Source organism: Serinus canaria, chromosome 2 (genome assembly GCF_022539315.1).
Source record: "Serinus canaria isolate serCan28SL12 chromosome 2, serCan2020, whole genome shotgun sequence".
Taxonomy (NCBI): domain Eukaryota; kingdom Metazoa; phylum Chordata; class Aves; order Passeriformes; family Fringillidae; genus Serinus; species Serinus canaria.
The window spans coordinates 81,527,410-81,547,136 of record NC_066315.1 but is presented as its reverse complement, the minus strand read 5'-3'; the positions used below and the strand labels follow the sequence as shown (position 1 = coordinate 81,547,136).

At 37.9% G+C, this 19,727-nt stretch overlaps 1 protein-coding gene across 4 annotated transcripts in view; it reads left to right on the top strand.

The window, feature by feature from the left end:
• Positions 1–19,727, top strand: part of TENT4A (terminal nucleotidyltransferase 4A) — a 58,281-nt gene that overhangs the window by 22,619 nt on the left and 15,935 nt on the right. For all 4 annotated transcript variants that reach the window (XM_018907254.3, XM_018907243.3, XM_009097595.4 and 1 more), the window contains exons 8-10: positions 4,972–5,098; positions 12,097–12,197; positions 12,451–12,623. In XM_018907254.3, the coding sequence (XP_018762799.2) occupies positions 4,972–5,098; positions 12,097–12,197; positions 12,451–12,623 (401 nt within the window). The remainder of the gene's footprint in view (positions 1–4,971; positions 5,099–12,096; positions 12,198–12,450; positions 12,624–19,727) is intronic.

The following is a 19,727-nucleotide window of genomic DNA, read 5'->3' as shown; positions in this document are numbered from 1 at the left end:
TAGTGTTTTGGCAATGGAAATGAAAACTGACAATATTTTGAAGTTACCTGACCACTGTGTCTCATAGGGTTATTTTTCAGCAGCAACCACAGACCTTCAGAACTTGCCAGATGAAGCTAGGAGGAAAATTACATAGCACATATAGGATGTCTCTTTGAATCAGATCTGATGAGTACAGCCTCCTTAGATTCAGACTTAATCACATATTCTTACAGTATCTAAAATTGCCTGTCAGGTGTATGTTAGTAGCGTCTAGAATTCTGTTAATTAGTTTAATTCTGTTATTCCTGCTGTCCCAATACAAAAATCTTCTGCAAGGGTTCAGGTCCTTGCCCAGTTTACAAGTCATCTCTGATGAGTCTGTGTTCAGATCCACTTAATATCTGACTCTGAGGGTTGGTGGTAGTACTGTGAAGGAGATGGGAATAAGTTATTTTCATAAAGAGTGGACACAGATGTCTCAACTTTAAATTAGCATAAGCTGTGAGTTTTACCCCTGCAAACCTGTGTTTGCACTGTATGCACAGGTTTTTAACTTTGTTTTTCAATCCTTTTTTTTTTTTTTTAAGCCTGATCTCAACTGTCTATAAGGTTCCTTTTAAGCCTTGGAAGAATACTTGGAAAGATAGCTTCTTAATCCCAAAATGAGACAAAAAGTACAGGGATAAAAAAACCGCTCCCTTTCAATTTCTCAAAGATTATCAAAGTGGTGTAAAAGTCACTCCTGTCAGTGGATGCAGTAGTTCAGCAATGGGATACTGAAGAATATAACTTAAAAGAATAGCTTTAAAGTGGTTTTGCAGGGAACAGGAGTGTGTTTAGTGGGATTAGTTTCTTAAAGTTGAGGGAACTGTTTTTTGTTCAGTGTGAAATGGTGGGGGATGTCTGGCTAAGAGATGAAAGGTGTCATCAGAAGGATGTGATACATCACTCTAACCTGCTCATTACCTTGTGTTAGTTCCTGGATTTGGGAGGAACCGGCATCCAGGTTTCATATTGTGTTGTTGTTTTGGTTGCAGTGAGTTTTCTTAGATTCTCTTAGGTACTGCAGCGTTTCCTCAGAGATTCTCAGAGACTGATCATTGTGTGCCAGAAGATGATAATTTGTGTGATTTAGGAACCAGGATTCCAACAAAAATGTTAGAAATGGACACTTCAAGTGGGGAGCTTGTTGAGGTCCAGATTTGAGTTATCCGACTAATATAGCGGTGATGCGTTTTGAAGTTGTCATGTATACTTGGTCTTTGTACATAGTATAAGATCCTTCATCTTGAGTTAGTGTCCTAGGACAGGGTAATGAAATGAAAATCATTCCCTTAGCATTGTCTAAAGGAGGGAGTTTCCATAAACATCTTGTAGCTGCAGCGTTTCAGTTTCTCAAAGCACTTGTCCTTTTTGTAAAATATATAAAAAGTAAAAGCATTTATTAAAGAGAGCTGCAAAGCCAGGCACCCAGAAGTTTGTTCACGGGAATATGTTGGAGCAGGGTAGATGATGTCATCTTGGAGGAGGTTTGTCTAGAGTTGGTCTACCAGTATCCTGTCAGACATAACTTTGCAGTTGGTCTACCAGTATCCTGTCAGACATAACTTTGCAGTTGACAAATCTTTTAATCTGTGGCTGTAAAACAAACTTGGCACTTACCCAGCAGACTGTTGGGGGGGCTTGTTGTTTTATACCTTTGTGAATCAGGTTATTATCAAGGTCCTCCAATCATTGTGATGCTCATAACAGGAATAATTTTTGGTCTAGTTTCAGATTGCCAGTAGCTAGAGTAGCTAAATTGCTACTCTTTAACACCAAGTTGAAAACTTGGAGTTCCACCTGCACAGCTCCATTCATGAGCAAGTTTGTTCTTCATTCTGAATTGCTGTGGGCAGTAATGAAAGTTCTAAACCTTTAGTTCAATGTTTCCTTGGAAAAGAGAATCTTTAACTTGCAGGGTTTATTATGCTTTATGTTGCTTGCTTCTGCATCTTGATAGGTCACAAGTATGGGAAGTAAATAGATTTGAGATTGGCAACATCTATGAGATTATCTCTTCTAGCCTTAGTGGCTGCCCAGAATGATTCATTGCAGCTTTTCAGTATCAGCTATCTGTCATTAGACCCTGCAAATACATATGTTTGTGTGTGTGTATAAAACATAAGTGTTTATAAAAATACACAGGTTCATTGAAGTTAGCATTTGAAAGAACCTCTTAAATGCTGAATGTTGCAAAAAGCTGTTTACTAGCTAATAGCTTAACATGAATGGGTCTGCTTCAGTTCTAGCTCATGGTCTTACCTTTACCTTTTCAGGCCGTGTTCTTAAAACCGCTTCAGGTAAAGGAAGGCTACCTGATGGAGTGGTAATACTGATAGCAAGTGATGGAAATTTTGGACATGCTCCTTTAGGGATGAAGGCTTTGTAAGAAAGAATAAGGATTGAATTATACATGAAATCACACACCATTGTTATCTGCTAATGTACATCTGAGGATTGAAGTATGTATGATTTTTTTAAAGAGTGACAGCATTTGAGTTGCGTGCTTTAACTGATCAGTCTAGATTGTGACCAAAGAAGGATGCTCAGTTATGTAAGATGTGGTTCTCTAATGAGAGTGATCTCTCAGAAGAAAATCTATTCAGGGCAGCAAATGCAAATGTGTGATCTTCTGGCTTCTTTAATGTGTTGTTTTGTGGATTGGCTAGAGTCATCTTTATACAGACTTGACAGGTCAGTTCACAGTAGCTCCTGCTGCAGCCCAAGTAAAAAGCTCTGCAGACTGTATAACTGATTAAGACTCGTTAATTCAGACATTTTTATGAATGAGTTACAGGTGCAGAGTGAGGCAATCCAGGAACCCAAGCATGGTATGGCATGAGCTATTCTGCCTCTGTTCTCAAATCTGCTTCAATCAAGACTCAAACACAACTTCATTGATTTAAACTAAACTGCCCAAGTTTGCTGTAATTGGTTTAGGAAAGGCTTATGATTTCTTTTACTGGCACAACAGAGGAGGTAGTGACAACTGCTGAAAGGAATAGCCAATATTTTGTGGCAGCCCTGTCTTCATTTTGGTATAACTTTATGCAGGATACATGCCAAATGTACCTGCCTAGCATTGGGTTAGACTAAACTAATAGATTCTTTGAGTGCATGTTGAGTGTGTATTCTTAATTAGTGTTACGTGAATTTATAGAAGCATTTTGGTTGGAGAAGAGCCCTAACATCAAGTCTAACCATATGACTTTAATTTAGTGGTAGGTGTGTTTTTAGCCACTTGTATGTATTCCATTTCTGTATTGCTTCTCAATTCAATTCTCTTACATATCTAGGTTTAGAATATCATTATGTGGCTGGACACGAGTGTCCTACCTCTGAAAAGCCCTTACAGAATTAATCATTACTTTTTTAGTATAGTTAACATTGTGTTCTGATTTCATGACCACTGAAACATTTTGGTCACTTTCCAGCCACCTTTGGACTAAGTCCTTTGTGAAGTCCTCTGTGAAGAACATTACCATGTGTTTCCTCCTAGATTCACTGTCCTAGGCCCACACTGATCTCTGCTGTTACTTCAGAATAGATTCCAAAAGCAGATAAACGATTTGGAGAGGCTTCTGTAACTTTGAGCCTAGTGGCTGCTGTATACAACAGTGGTGCATTCAGAGCAAGATACTCAGTTATGTCAGTAAGCAGGAAGTATTTCTTGATTATTTTTTATTTGACCATGTGAATTACTGGAAAAATTCTGTTTTCCCAAAATGCTTTTATATTTTGAGTTAGTTTTCATTGATTATGCTTTTCTGTTAGAGTGGCATTATGGTTGGGGCATTTTGAAAGGAATCTGTTTTCTTCCCCTGGATGACAAATTTCAGCAGGTTTGTCTATAGGGCCTTGCTGGAAAAAACACTCGAGAGTGAAGTGTTCCTCTAAAGTCAAACTCAGCCTTGTTGGATTCTGTCCTCCAAAGGGTGGATTCTGTCCTTTACCCATCAATTTTTCAAAGCAGATTTTTAATTTTTTTTTTTTATTCATGGGCTCTGATCTGATTTTCATATTTGGTGGTTCACCCCTTTCTAGTGTTCTCACAGCATTTCACACATCATTCTGTAGGAAGGAACCTTGCCCTGTAAGCAGTTTTCTACCTACTTAAGACCTAGTCCATATTTTATGCCATTTGAAAGCAGTTTTATTCATGTTTATTAAATTGAATGGTGACAGTGAATTTTGATGTCTGATGCCAAAACCATCCACATGAACCTCCCAAATGCCTTCTGCTAGTAACAGCAAGATTGTTCTAGGTATCAGATGGGTGATCTCTTCTTGTACATTGTCACTGATACAATGTTCTTAACTTCTGCAGTTCTTCACGTGGCAATAGACTTGGTAAGAGTTCCAGTTAAAATATCACTCATTCCTAAAGTAGGGCAGTTGAGAGTGCTACAAACTTGATCAAAAAACAGTACTATAAAAGCTTCTGGAATCTTCTATGATAGAGTTTTTAAAAACTGGCTTATCCTGTGGAGATGAATATCTGTATGTGCTGGTTTATTAATCTGTAGTTTTCATAAGGTTAAATAGGGTTTTATGTGAGTCTCTATGACATAATGAAGGTTATACAAATGAAATTTTAAATTGAATTTGGCCTGCAAGACTCTGCTGGTAAGTGAGACATGGTACTTTGAACTTGGTAGGCTCCCTCTGGAAGACAGCTCTAAGAGCTTTAACGCTCTGTTTATTTCAAGGACTATATATGAGTATTTAAGACGTGCTAAATGTAGTGCGTATTGTTAAGTATCATTCCTAAGGTCGACTTCTTTTGTTGAAATAGGCACACTTAGGTGTTTCACATGTGGCTGGGATGGGATTACTGGTTTAAACAGAATTAAACTGTATTGTGAGGCTTCTGAGCTTTAAGTATGAGTAATGTTTTGGTAACCAATATTAAAAAAAGTTGATCTGATGACTGTCACATTATTTCAGGAAACGACGTTGGCAGAAGTTCTTATGGTGCCATGCAAGTGAAGCAAGTTTTTGATTATGCCTACATTGTTCTTAGCCATGCAGTATCACCACTTGCAAGATCATATCCAAATAGAGATTCTGAGAGGTAATTAGTTCACTTTTTCAATATCCATTTGTCTGTGTAATCAGTTAGGAATGCTTGGTTCTAGATTCATAAAAGGAATGTTATTATTTATTGTTTAACTGTGGTTGTATTGAAATCTGTACAGAAATTTAAGCTGCCCAGGGATATGAGAGTGCAGTGCCTCAATGTGCAGCACTGAAATGAAGAGAGTATGATAAAACCCAGGATGAGTCCAACATTCTGCTTGTAGTATTTCAAAGGAGGGTTTGCTGGTTTAATGTTTAGTATGATGCATGTCTGTGTTGTGGCAGAAAGAAATGTGTGTGATCAGATTACTTGTTTAGACAATTAGAAAACTAGACAACAAGGCTAAGAATTTCCCTGGTTCTTTAATAAATGCCCCCATAAGCTGTTTTAAAAGATTTGATATGTATTTAAGGATTTAAAAAGACTTAAAATACTATATTTAAAAAAACCTAATAGAATCAGTCCAGTTTAATCATATTGTCAGAACTGCCATTAAAAGTAGCATGCTTCTAGACGTGCCACTTTTAATGCAGTTCTTAGTATCTTTCATAGAAACACAACCAGTACTTTGAGCTCTCACCTTTGCAACTTCTGTTTTTTGAAAGAGAGAGGAGAAAGATAATGAAGGCATGGCTGCCATGTGGTATTTCCATTAATGTATCTGCTCTAGCACCTTTTGTTCTAACCCTTAGTGTGAATTTGGGCTAGATCAGAGGACGTCGCTTCCTTGAGACTTCCCTAAAATCCCAGTGGCTTTGAGCTCCCCAGCTAATCACAGGGAAGGATGGCTGTAAGATGTCACATAAACCATCTCAGTACAACTGCAAACTCTAGTCATGATGTAAACTTTCAGCATTAATATTATTGAAATAGTTTGCTCTAGTAAGCTTACATCAAAGTGGACACAGTCTTTCACTTGTGAATTGAAAACTGACAGTACTTGAGGAGTGCCTGTAAATCCTTTAGGTTTTCAGTGGTATTAAATTCACAAAGGTTGAGACTGCACTGTGTTGGAGGTACAGAAGGAGGGGTATGGAGTGTTGCACACTGACATTTGAGACTGCTGTCTTAAGATATTAAAGGTCACTGTTAAATGTGTATTGGCTGACAGTTCTTGATACTGAATTAAACTTTGTTCCTACCTAAGTACAGGTAGACTAACCTAGGGATTCCTGAAGTTTTGCTTGTCTTGTGACCTGGTCTCCATTAACTTCTCTGTTTTTCTCTGAAGAATATAGCCATTCTCTTATGAGGTGTCTTTATTTACTACAGGCATCAAAAAGTATACTGTATAGCATCTAGTGGGAGCTCAGGTGTTATCACTATGTGCACTTTGCATGGACTGCACTTGTTACTGTATCTGGGAAATGTTTGAATTTTGCTCACAACTGCAAACCTGTGGAGCAGTCCCAGCAGCAGTGTTCAGGTGTCATGTCTGACCTGTCTGTGAGTTCTGGGCTGTCTCTGCCAGTGACATCTGAATCTCAGAACCCATCATGCCACTGGCTTGCAAGGGGAACAGCATTCAACAAATTTCTGTATACAAATAGTTCCCCTAGCACCAGTCTTGTCAGTGCAAAGGACTTGTAAGTGGATGATGAGCTGTTTGGTAACAAATCTGTTGCAGAAGTCAACATTCCATGTTTGGTCTCAGTTAAACCTGGTGTGCTTGGGTTATCCAGGTATGTTTGTGGATCCCTCTTCCTGCTGTAAGGCAGAGTGGTCCATGCTCTGTGTAAAGACCTTTCTGATGGCTTGACCTAAAGCCTGGCCATCTGGGAGCTCTTTGTCCTGATCCATTTTTTTCCTTTTCTAGATTTGTTAGTAAGTAGGTTAAAATATAGCATAACTATAACTATAAACAGTGGGCTTCTTTTAAGACCAGGGACTGGCTTCTAGTAGAACATTACATTCTACTAGAGGGATCAAGACTAAATGAAGATTACTTGAAAGGATAGGAAGTTGCAGGAGGCTGAACTCCCCAGGCTGAGTTTATTCAGTTTTGTCCTAATTTTGGGCTAGTTTTTTCCTAAGTAGGATGGTTCTTGAACTGTCTGATGGCTTTGAATTCATATTTCCTCTTCCCGGGGAAGGTTTCTGTGTACAGAGTTCTATTTTGTAGATGATACCCAGTAGATTTCTCATCTTTCTTGGTGATTGTTGTAGTTCTTTTTCAGGGTCAGTCCAACACAAAAATGTCTACATTAATTGAAGGCTTTCTAAAGGGTTGCTGCTTCTGATAGTCCCAATGGGGGGAAATAAAAAAGTCAGATAGTAGTCCTTCAGCAGCATAGGCCTTTTTCTTCATCATGTTCTGTGGTAGCACATTCCACAGAATAAGGGATAGATTCCCATCACTTACCACCTTCATCATTCAGGCTTCCAAATAGAACATCTGAGGTGTAGTGGGAATTAAAAGCTATCTCCTATTATGGAAAAGCTTTCTTCTCAGTGGAAACAGTAATCGGTTGAATCCTGAAGTGTTAAGATGATAATTTCTGTAACTGTTTCTTACAGTTACAGAAATTACCTTAACACTATTTTGTCCTCAGTCAATCTTACCTATCCCCTTCTGAGAATGGCTTAGGAGAGTTTGATTGACAGTTTGGTTGATTTTATTAGAGCAAGCAGCTTCCTGTCATCTTGGAAAAAGGAGTTTCCTCTTAAGAAAACGAGACTGATCCATTTTGAACTTATACAGCTTGTATGCAAGCTAAAATTTGGTGTTGTCTTCAGCCAAGGTGACTGAAAATTGTGATTGATTTCTTAATATTTAGGGCTGCGGAGACAGCCTAGCTGTGAAATAGTCATGGGCAGGATATCTCCTGCTTAAGGATTGGTGTTAGTATGTGCTTTGAACAGCTTTCATGTGATCTTTGCCCCTAGCCTGTCTTGGGGAAAGAGTGTGCCATCTCAAGTGAGCTCACTTCTGCAGTCTGTGAGGAATGATACTTTCACAGAATCATTTAGGTTGGAAAAGACCCCAAAGATTGTTGGGTTCAGCTGTTAACCCAGCAGCCACTCTTGTGTTCACCACTAAACCATGTCCCCCAGCGCCACAGTTGCATGGCTTTTAAGTACACCCAGGGACAGTAACTTCATTGCTTCGCTGGACACCCTGTTCCAGTGCTTGACAACCTGTGTGTTGAAATTCTCTCTATTATCTAATCTGAACCTTCTGTGATGCAGCCTGAGGTCATTGCCTCTTATGCTTTCACTTACTGCGAGAAGAGACCAAAGTCCACCTGGTACAACCTTCTTTCAGGTAGTTGTAGAGAATGATATGGTCCACCCTGAGCTTCTTTATTTCCCAGGCTAAACAACTCAGATCTTCTCAGGACTCATGCTCCAGGCCCTTCACCAGCTTTATTGCCCTTTGGACTTGGTTTTGAGACCATTTTTCCAGTTCTGTTTCTTGATGAACCACAGACAACCTTAGCAAATATTTGACAACAAGCTCTCAATAAGCTCTGCTTATTGATTTTTGTACATTTAAATAGTGGATTATCTGTTACCACCCTGTCCATGGCCTTTATATTAAGGTGTAATTTCATATTATACGTTGTCCAGGCTAAGTACCTGTGTACTGTCTTCTGTCAGATGTGCTGTTCCTTCCTTCTTAGTCTGAATCTTGCCTTGCATGAGGTCTAGCAGTCCTGTAGTCAGAAGATGAGTCAGATGGACTTTTTGATCTGACTTAAAGCAGTTATCTCAATGCTTCTGTCATGTCAAGAAGTTGATCCAGCTTGTGGCTGATGACGGGTAGATCAGAAGTGACAGAAGCATGAGGAATTCACATTCGGAGCAAGAGGGAGAGAGAAGTATTGTACCTTTTCACAACCCTAAGTTGTGCTGCTCTGGATGTGACAAAAATCCATCCTTAGGTTAATATTTGTTTTGCAGATTGGGATGTTGGCTCACACGCTGTTCTGTCACATAGTTGGCTAGGAATGTGTGCTCAGACTGCATCTCTAAACAGTTCTGCAGCCACGTTTGGGAAGCTGAGGAGGTCATATGCAGTGAGGAATGGAAGACTTGGTTTTGCTGTCACATGCCCTTCAGTATAAATTAAACTTTGGAAATCTTGTGTATTGTGCTAGATGTGGTGCAGTTGGATAAGGGAAAGACCTGTAATGCCAACAAGTCAGAGTCTGCAAAAGCCTAGGCAGTTTTCTACTACATGTCTGGAGTTGTCATTTACAGGTGATATTCTTCAAAACAACCACAGCCAGGTAGAAAGTGATCTTTGCATCTCTGTGCTTGGGAAGTTGTTGGGTCTCTTCCTTATATAAAATATACTAGAAATATATTAAAAAAAAAAAATATATATAAATAAACTAGTTCAGTAAATAGCTTATTCCTGGTCTTAACTATATCATAATATTAAGGGAAAAAACTTAAAGGGGCATCTTTCTCAGGAGACCTGTCTGATTTTACTAAGCAGTTAACAGTATTTTTCCACGTCTTCCAAACAAGCATATTTGAAGAACTGTTTGTCTCAGACATCTGTAGAAATTGTGGCCTCAATCAAAATAAAAGCCCCAAAAGCATGACATTTTTCACAATAAAGGCAGGGTAGATTAATAGGTTTCTTTGTTTTGTTCCTAAGCATTTTTGGTGTTGAAAATAAATTTAGGCACAATTTTCAAATGCTTATTTTAAAAAATTGTTCTTTGAACCCATGGATGTGCTTGAGTCCCATACATAGGAAATGGTGTTCTTTTGAGATCAATACCTGGCTTGATCACACTTGCTTCCTCTTTCTTTGCTGCTTTATTAAGTTGATGTCAGTTTAACCTTGATCACCTTTTAGCTTCTGATGTCTCATAATGAACGTCTTTAATTTTGCTGCACAAGCAATGTAGCATGGATCTGCTTTGGACTCCTGACCTTATAACTTGGAGAATTTCCTTTTTTCTACCTTTATACCAAAAAGGAGAGTTTAGATCTTTGATCTCTGTGCTCTTTGAAATGAAGTAGTGAGAGAACATATTCCCCCATTCTATGCACACAACTCTTCCACAATTGTTGGTGTAGCCGTCATTTCACCTAAAATTTTCTGTTCTTTGGTATATCAGTCACCCAGTCTGATAAAACTACCGATGTCTGTTGTTCATTTTGCTCCTGCTATATGAAATTATGAGTCTCTGTTCACTTCCAGCACAGTCCTCCAAGAAGCATCAGGTTTGACAAACTCCTTATATGTAATAAGCTTGTTACTCAGCCCATGTTCACTTTCTGGTTGTGAGACCACAGCTGGTGGTAGTTGTGAAATTTATGTGTAATCCTAGAGTAGAAGCTCAGCTCTTTCTGAAGGCCGTCTCAGATGAAACTTTTTAACTGCAAGATTTCCTTCCCTGTCCTGGTGCTGATGAGACCCAGCTGGGGCATATTTGAGTCCCATACTGGTGTTGTTCTCTTGGGAGCTGCAGCTTTAGGGCCACAGCTAAACCTCTGCAGTTTTGGTCATCCCCATCTTCATTCTGTCTCCTCTTGCTCATCTTTGAGACTGAGAAATCAGAACTGCTTTTTATGTCCTGGGAGTATACATCAACAAAATGTGATCCTCTGATTTATTTATTCTTTTCTTAGTGTGCTCTGCTTAGCTATTGAACTGTGGGTCCAAAAGTTGATCTTTAATTATAACCCACATTTCTAATTTCTGAGTGGTGACAAGCACATCTGTAATTCTGCATGTAAAATTCAAGAATTTATTTTCCAGCATGCATCATTTTATCCACATTACATAAATAGAATGGTGGATGATGTGCATTGTGTCCTGGTGGCCCATCTAAAGCTGCATTTGGATTGTAATTTAGATGATATTATTTGGTTCAATGTTTGCTGGACTGACTTTTTCAGTACTAACAGTAACATGTCTTTAAAGCTGGAAGACTAACATGGAACATGTGATATTTGGTCTTGCATGAAATAATAATTGCTAGGATAATAGGAGAATTATTGCTACCTAAAATGTTACTATGAAAAGTAGTAAAGATAGTCTTAATATATTAGGTTTTTGTATGTCCTGCCTTCCCATTGTACAACTAAACTAAAACAAAATTTCAGTACTGGTACAAAGTACCTTTATGATGTGAAATACAAGATAAACTTTAATGTAACCATTGAAAATTAAAAAAAACAACATTACCGGTTCCACAGTGGTAACTTTGCACAGCCATTTTTGTACAATAGTAATTTCTTCATGTATCTTGAGTGTGGAGTGTATAGATAGTGTTTCAGTGACTAGTCTCTAGTGAAAAGAAACCTTGAAAATTTCTCTCTCAAACAAGAAGACTCAAGAAGTATGATTCAAATAGCTGAATGTTGGGAAAGTGTGTTGGAAAAAACACTACTTTGTTGATAACTGGTCACTGTTCAGCAGGACCAGGTAAGCTTTTTCTCTGAGCCTCTTACTGTTATGAGTTTATTGAAATTCTACCTTTTTTTGGAGCCAGTCTGTTTCTTGTTCCACTACCTCACAATCCATGGTACTTTGTAATTGTGGGGCCATTATCACCTTATAAGTTGTTCCGTAAATCCAGAAGCAAGGATTAGTGAAGGTCTCTGCTCCACACAGCCAGTTGTGATGCTGGGATGTTTTTTGTCTTCTGTACATCCCATACCTGTTTATAAACCAGATTTTGTGGAAAAACTTCCTGTATGGAGCAATGCAAGAACCATAAATTGCTTTTATCAAATATACTGTTATCAGCATGTGCATTCTTTATAGTTAATATGCATTCCATTTAGAAATACAGAGTAAAATCTTACCTGTGTGTCACTGCTTGCATGTTAGTATGGTAAAAGAAAAATAATATGAATATAAGTGGTGCTTCAGTGGATTAAATGGTGTGCTAAAAAAAAAGAAGGTTCAAAAAGGTTCTTTGGTTAGGGATATCTTAAACTGACTTTGAGTGTAATTTGTTAAAATGCTTGCAAATATGTAACAAACAGTCTTTGTTTAATACTTAATTGAAAAATTTTTTTAGCACATTAGGTAGAATCATCAAAGTGACCCAAGAAGTGATTGACTACAGGGCCTGGATTAAAAAGAAGTGGGGGAGCAAAATTAATTTATCACCTGAACTTGGTAGGTATAGCAGGAAACCAACTTAAAATTTTTTCTTGACTTTGATGTAATTCAAAATACTCATGCCTTGAAATTAATCATTCAGATATACAGAAAAAAAAAATAAAAGGAACCTGTAACTTTCTAACCCAATATTAGTTTTCTCTGAGCCTGTTTTTCAATTAGCTTGTTAAATTGCAGCTCTTCTTAGACTTCAAGGCCCATGTGTTTGTATTCTGTGCTCTTAAATGATACTTATGTTTTCTGTTAACAGATAATAGGTTGAAAATAAGAGATCCGGTAGCTCTCTGCAATGGAGAACAGCAGCAGAACAGAGACTCTGAACCATCTTACAATCAGCACTTGGCGTTGTCATTGGCCAGCACACAACAGTTATCCTCTGGTTCATCTGCCTCTTCTGTGTCATCACTCTCCAGCAGTGACATTGTAAGCTTTTTCTTTTAATGGGTTAAACTAGTAAGTGGCAGAGATTATCTTCAAAGCCTCAATTGATACAGCAGTATATACAGCAGTTATTGGGATACTGTCTCTAAACAGCAAATCGGTAATGTCCTCTGCTCTGAAAAATTACTGAAATCAATTTTTTTTTGAGTATTAATTAAATGGGTCTTATTTCCATCCTAAATCTTTGGTATCCTTTGTGGTAGTAGTTAGATGCAATGAAATATAACAACCCAATTTAACAGTAGCTACTTAAGTTGAAGAGGAGAAATGTTGTCTTATATCCTTCCATTAAGCAAAATCTTCCATTGTCAAATTCTGATCCTTGTTCCCCATACCTGAAATTGAACATGAACATTATATTGTGCTGTGAAAGGTGAATAACACTCATTATTTTTAGCCAAGCAGTCAGTTCATGTTTTAATGGTAACAGGGCACTTGCATAAACTCTTGTCGGCTTCCTTATTTAAAGTAGTTGCTGGCTTTTAATATAACTTCCTGGAAGAAGAGGCTGCAGTCTCTTGAAGTATGTTCCCAGACTCTTTTAAGGTTCTGCCAGGTGGTTTTGTTTTGGTATAAAGTTAAATCAGTGCAGAATTGGGCAGTGCAGATTACAAAGCACAGCTATGCAAGGCATGAGCGGCTCATTGTAAAACTTCTGAAGCATTTTTTCTTAGGTAAAGGCATTAATGGAACGAGATGTAATATGCAGTCAGCTATGACAGTGAACAACTAGATGATGCCAAGAGAGGTCCAAATACCTGCTTTCAAAAACTAATCAAATATGGAATTAAAAATTGGGAATTGTATTCAATAAAAATTTAGTAATTTTTGAGGGACAAGCACTGCCTATATATGTTCTGGTTACTTTCTGTAATTGCTTTATGCTACTGTTCTTTTGGTGTTGAATTGCCTTTTTATGCCACCTTCAGTAAACAGGACAAATGTTTTAGTTGTACCATCTGGCTAATGAGCAAAGAACAGCATGATACTTGCCAGTGATGCTATTAGCTGTGCTCCTGGTTTAAGTATATCAGTGGAAAAGATTTTGCTGTAATAAATTTTTATGAAAAATGCAAATATTGGCTTATTACATTGGGAGTGCACAGTGTTGGGTGGTGAGTTGTTATGAACTCCCCGTAGTCCTGTTTAGCCTGATGTTGAAGGTGAAACTTCATTGCCTGATGCCAGAGAAATTAATGAAAAGTGAAAAGGATCTCAACAAGATAGAACTGAAATCAACTTGAGCATTCACAAAGTAAAAGGAAATGCTACGTTTTCTAACAAAATAAAAAACCACATCCCTGTCCTTGTGAGAAAGGCCAGGTCATATATTGGCATTATGTCCTTAGCCGACTGATAGAATGTTAACTTAATTTGGAATGGAATGGCAGGTTTCTAAAAAATGACTGACTTCATCCTACTCTTACTTGGGTGTGTGAAGAGGAGAAAGTTCTGGCTGAGCAGTCCTGAGCTGCACCTGATTCAGGAGGAGAAGTCTATTCTGCCATACTCAGGTGATATGTGCCATGATCTGGCATAGTGCTGTGCCCAGGTTGCAGCAGAAGAACATCTGGCATGTGTGACAACTTGGTATTTGTGCCAGAACTTCTGGTGCATTATTAATAGGCATGATGTGATGAGCTTTTCAGTCAGCTTCAGAAGAAGGTAATTACAAATATGGTGCATCTCATCACTTTAGAGTTACATGCAGTGTTACCTCTGATCTTGTGGAAGGACTATTCCTCAGAAAGGATTCTTTATTTATTTAAAGTTAAATCATCTGAAATTTTCTGGTACTTGAAGACTGAAAGCAAGGTATAGATTATAAAGAAAGTGCAGGAGATGAGGACACCCCAGAGATACAGTGTGCTGACTTCTTCCCAATAACTAAGGTTTTATTTTAATAGCAAGATATTATTCCCTCTGTCACTATTAACCTTAAGCACAAACTCTACGTTGTTTCAGGAAGTGTTTTCTTCATTTCTGCAGAATATCTTTTGCTGTTTATGAGGTTCAGAATCCTATCTGTTGAATTGTAGACATTAGATAGCATATTTGCTTTTCTATTTACTGCTGAAGTTTCACTGGTAATAGTGATCAAGTGCTCCTTTCTGAGTTCTACCTGCCAGTATAATAGAAATCAGCTTACTTGTGTTGAGGAAGAGGAAATAGGCTTGAAAATTTGTGACATTACTTTCTCACATTGCCCCTCTCCAGCCGTCCCCTGAAGTAGTTGTATTTTGAAATCATCACATCACTGTTCACTGATGATAAGTCTGGAGGCCTTGCATATATTTGTCAACATGTCCTGGAAGCAATATTGGCAGTATATATTAAGTGTGCAGGCATTATCAGAGCAGTGCAGTATTGCCCACAGGGATCCTAGAATTTTTTTAAAACCCTATAGTTTAATAGTTGATTGCAATGCAGCGTGCTGTTTGGTTTTTAAAGATTTGCTCCCTTGGAGTTCTGACAGCATTACAGGTTTTGCATTAATAATCTGTAAATATGACTCAGCAGCTGAATGGATAATTGTTCTGGTGTCTTGGACTTATGGGTCTGTCAGCTAAAGCAATGGTTATAGATTTATTCCAGCAGCAGGAAAACAGAACAATAACAAGGAGCATGTTTTTCTCAAGACTGGGTTGTCATAAACCAGAGTTAACATTTAGAAGGCAGCCTCTGAATGTCTGTTATGCTCAGAAAATTGGAAGAAAATAAGAGCTTACACTACCCTGAGTTCTCCATACTGGTGGCAACCTTTTTAAGATGAGAACTTAAGTATCACTGAGGAACAGGAGAACTTGTCTTCTTAAAGGACAGTCTTCTCCTTGCCCATATATTTTAGATCTATGTGCTTTTTTTCAGCATGCCATGTGAAACTCAGGAGGATGTTTACTTTCATCTTTACACATTTAGGACTAATTTGCGGGAGAACATGCTTCTGGGCCACTGTGTGTCTGCACAGCCCAAAGTTAAGAACTGGATCTAATGAGACCAGATGGTAATTTGAACAAAAGGTATCCTTTTGTGAATTTCCCAAAGTAGCAAAGCTTTTTTCAAAATACCTTAGTCTAGCACTCTTTGGCCAATAAAATTCTAGCCATGCTGTCTTTAGTAGGTGTTCTAGCCAACTGTAAAATCTTAATAACAAAGGACAGCTTTTCAAAGGGCCAGTAAATTTTGGATCAAAGACATTGTGAAAGAGAAGCCTGTTTTCGGGTATTGCTGTAACTATTAGTGGGAGAGCTGTTCAGTTAATGGGATTGTCCTACTGTACATATCAATACAGAGCTCTCACTTAGCAGTACTTCTAATATAGTTCTGTGCTAAATATTGAGTCCTAAAACTCCTGCTGTGTTACCTTGGTTCTGTGAAGAATGTAAATATAGTGATCAGGAGCAAACTAAAGAACATGTATTAAAAAACTTAATGGATACAAGGAATCTGGTTATCAGAAATATCAGACTATTCATATATTTTTTTCAATTATGTTAATTATCAAACTGATCTATGTAGTAAGTCTTCTCTCAATGAAGCTTTCTGCTGATTTCAAATGCCCTATGCTGCCCTGAAAAAAAACAGGTACATTCTTAACTCCTGCTCGCAGGTAAGTTGTACAATATGATGCATTCCTACATGATCCAACAAATGTTGAAGTGAGTAATGGAAGATGTTTTATAAATGTCTTTGCCATCAATGACAGTGCAAAGTGTCCTTGTTTTGCTTTATGGAAGCCAGAGTCAAACTGTTTAACAACAGAAAACTAGCCTCTGGCATTTAAAAAAATCTCACCGTGGTACTGAGTTAAGTCATTGCTATGAGGATCTGAAACCAGATGAAATGAGCTATGTTCACCCCCAGCTCTCTACTTGTTTTGGATAGTTACAGATGTCAGTCTCACAATCAAGCAGTGACCAAATTCCTCTTGAAAATGCTATGTTGGTTTGGTTTCTTTTTCTGGGTGCATTTTTTTTTTTTCATTCTGGACCTGCACTCTATAACTGGTGACCAGGATTTCTTGTTGCTTAAGCATTGTGGAAAAATGCTCTTCATTAGCTCAGGAAGTCCAAGAGTAGTGCTGGAGGATATCTACTGTGTGATCAACAGTCTCTGCCAAGTAAGAAATAATCCTAGGTATGTTTTTGCAGTCTCATTTTGGTCTGGTTTGATTTCTGGTGCTAAGTATGTTGTGCAGTTCTGATAATGTTAGGCCAAGTAAAGCTTAAGATTTTATGTGACAGTGATGGCTGCATGTTAGTAGCAGATAAAATGGCCCATAGGAAATTCTTAAAGCCCTTTTCTGTTTCCTTATGGATATATAATGTCCAGTCCATCACAGAAACAGTTGTCTTAGAAGTGTGTTTCTACCAAATTTCATACACCTTATCTCTGTTTTTGGTGATAATGTTGTGTGGGCTTCTGTGATGAGATAATTTTGTGAAGACCTCTGAGTTCTGCAGTCAAGCCAATGTAGTTGGCTTGTTCTGAAACTAAAGTTTCAGTGAACAAGGTATCCCTGTAGTCTGCCGTTGGAGATGACACCATCCTTGTCTCTTTTTAACTTTTTAACATTTACAATAGCTTCTTTCAGACTGTTCTTGAAATTAACTGTAACCCTTTCATCAGAATGTCAGTGCTTGATCTGCCCATGGGTCCCCCCCATCAGCTAGAGAATATGATGTTGAGCAGAACCTTCAGTGTTCTGTGAATCTCTCTTTTCACTGTATTAAAGTATTTTGTGTTCAGTACCTTGACTGGATGCTTACATTCTGAGACTAATATATAAATATGACTGATAAGAATAAGACTTATTGTTCTTTCTGTTCTGCTGAATGCATACAAAATCCACACTGATTTTTGGAGCTGTTACTTGCTTTACAGTAATGGTGGTTTAGTGCTTGAACTCAACATGCCTAATGAAATTCTCAACCATCTCACCTTCCTTCCTATTAGCCAGCCTAAATTTCAGCCTATTAGCAGGAGCTATTGTGCTTCCATATTTAGAGAGGTGATAGGGTACATGACATATCTTGTCTGGATAAATGTTGTGCTTTTTAAAAGTGATTAAATTGGCAGGCATGAGGCATGCTTATCTTCAGTAGAGAGACAGACACTTCAGAATATGTATCAGTTCTTCTTGAAGTCTTGTTAAATCCATTGTTATGACAGATTAATTTTTAGAGTTGCAGTTGAAATTGTTCGTATAAGGAGTGGGGGCAAAAGGAGGTTGCCTAATAAAATTCTTAGCCTTGAGAGCAGGAGCTACACAATTTTTTCTCTCTTCTTTTTATGTGCCTGTATATTCTTGTGTCCTAACCAAAGTAACTGTTCAAATATGTATGAGTAGTTGATCATCTTTGTGTATAATAATGCAGGTTTTGTCTTAAGCTTCTGCCCTTCCTGAACAAATAGAGGCAAGTTCTTAAAAAAGCCTCTCTTAATGTTTAGCCTTCGGAGAGATATAAGTGCTGACTTGCAGACAAGCTTGTCTTCAAATAAAGCAGTGGGCAACACTGAGTGCAGAGACACAGACAACCTGGTGTTAACTGGGGAAAAGCATTTAATTGACATTCGATTTGGGGCATTTAAGAGTTTAATCCCCCAAATCATCAGAAGTGCCATTATTTTTTCTTATTCTTTCTGTGCAGATTATGAACGCTTCTGTGAATTAGAGGGCAACAGATTTTTCCAGTGTTGCTTTTGCCTATTTTCCTCTTTCACTGTATGGCCCCATGTTTGTTTTCAAAGTTTTTAACCTGTATCTCTGACAGTGTGGAATTTTATACTGTCCCAGGCTTTTCTTCAGTTCTTCTGTACCAGTTCCTTGAGCAGTCTCTTCTCCCTATCCACTTGAAGTAAGACTAAATTTCTGCAAAGCTGCAGGAGGCACAATTTTGAATACAAAATTCTAAAGTAATTTTATTTAATAAGTTATTCCAAGCAGCAGAGGATGCAGAGGGAATCAGTAATTCAGCAAGTAAAGTGGGATTTTACTGCTGTGAGGTCAGTGAAGTAAGGAGAGGAGCACATAATTTTTCAGGAGTTGACTTCAGACTAGTTTCTGATGCCAAAGTCTAAACTGTAATCTTGCATATCTAAACATTCCCTCCCATGAAAAAAAATGTCACAGAGATACCTAAGCCATTTTAGGATGGAAGAAAACCTAAATTCAGTATTTATAGTTTAGTATGATGCATGTTCAGCTTTCATAAGGAGTCCTGTGCATAACTTAAAAATCAAAGTGGAAATATTTTTATATTGTTAGCAATACAGACCAGTTGAAAGCCTGTGAAATAAAAGTATTGGGGCAACAAATGAAGTTTTAAATTACACACTCTTGGGACCTTTTTTATTTAAGATGGCTTATCTGAAATACAGTGAGTATTGATAAAACATGGAATAAACTTGAAGTCAGGTCTCTCAGGGTGTAATGAAGTGTAGTCGAAGGGGTGCTGGCTTTGTGTTGGATCTGGTGCATGCTAATTAGATAATGTTTTCAGTTGTCTTTCTGTAAAACAAACACTAATGCTTTTGGAGAATGCATATTTTTCAGTTTGCTTGTGTATCCTGTATTCTTTCATTTCTCTCCTTCTGTAAACACAATGACAAAAATATTTTCTTTTTTGCAATGAAAGGTAGAAAAAACAACCATTTTCACCTTAATTCAAGACTTATATTGTTTATAGGCTGGCCAGTGGAAGTGGAGCAGCTATATTGATGCAAATTATCTTGTGACCTTCCATAAAAGTAGAAATTTTGTTCATCTCCATTCTACTTTATTTACACCATAGCTGAAGTTATGGCTCCACCTACCAAGAAAGGAAATGGCACACAATGTGGAAGAAATGGGATGAGGGCAGGGGGTGATCATACAGTCACCTTTGGAAGCATGGTGATTTCTCAAGCACAGTTAAGTAGGCTGGGGCTAAAGCTATACAGTGAGAGCGTGCATTGAAGTTCTTCTCCTGTGCATGGATACAAACTAAGATATGTCTGGATACAAACTAGGATATGTCTGAAGTCCTCTGGTATTGCTTTATGTTGAAAGGAATGTGGTTTTCCGTGTTACTAAGCCAATTCAGT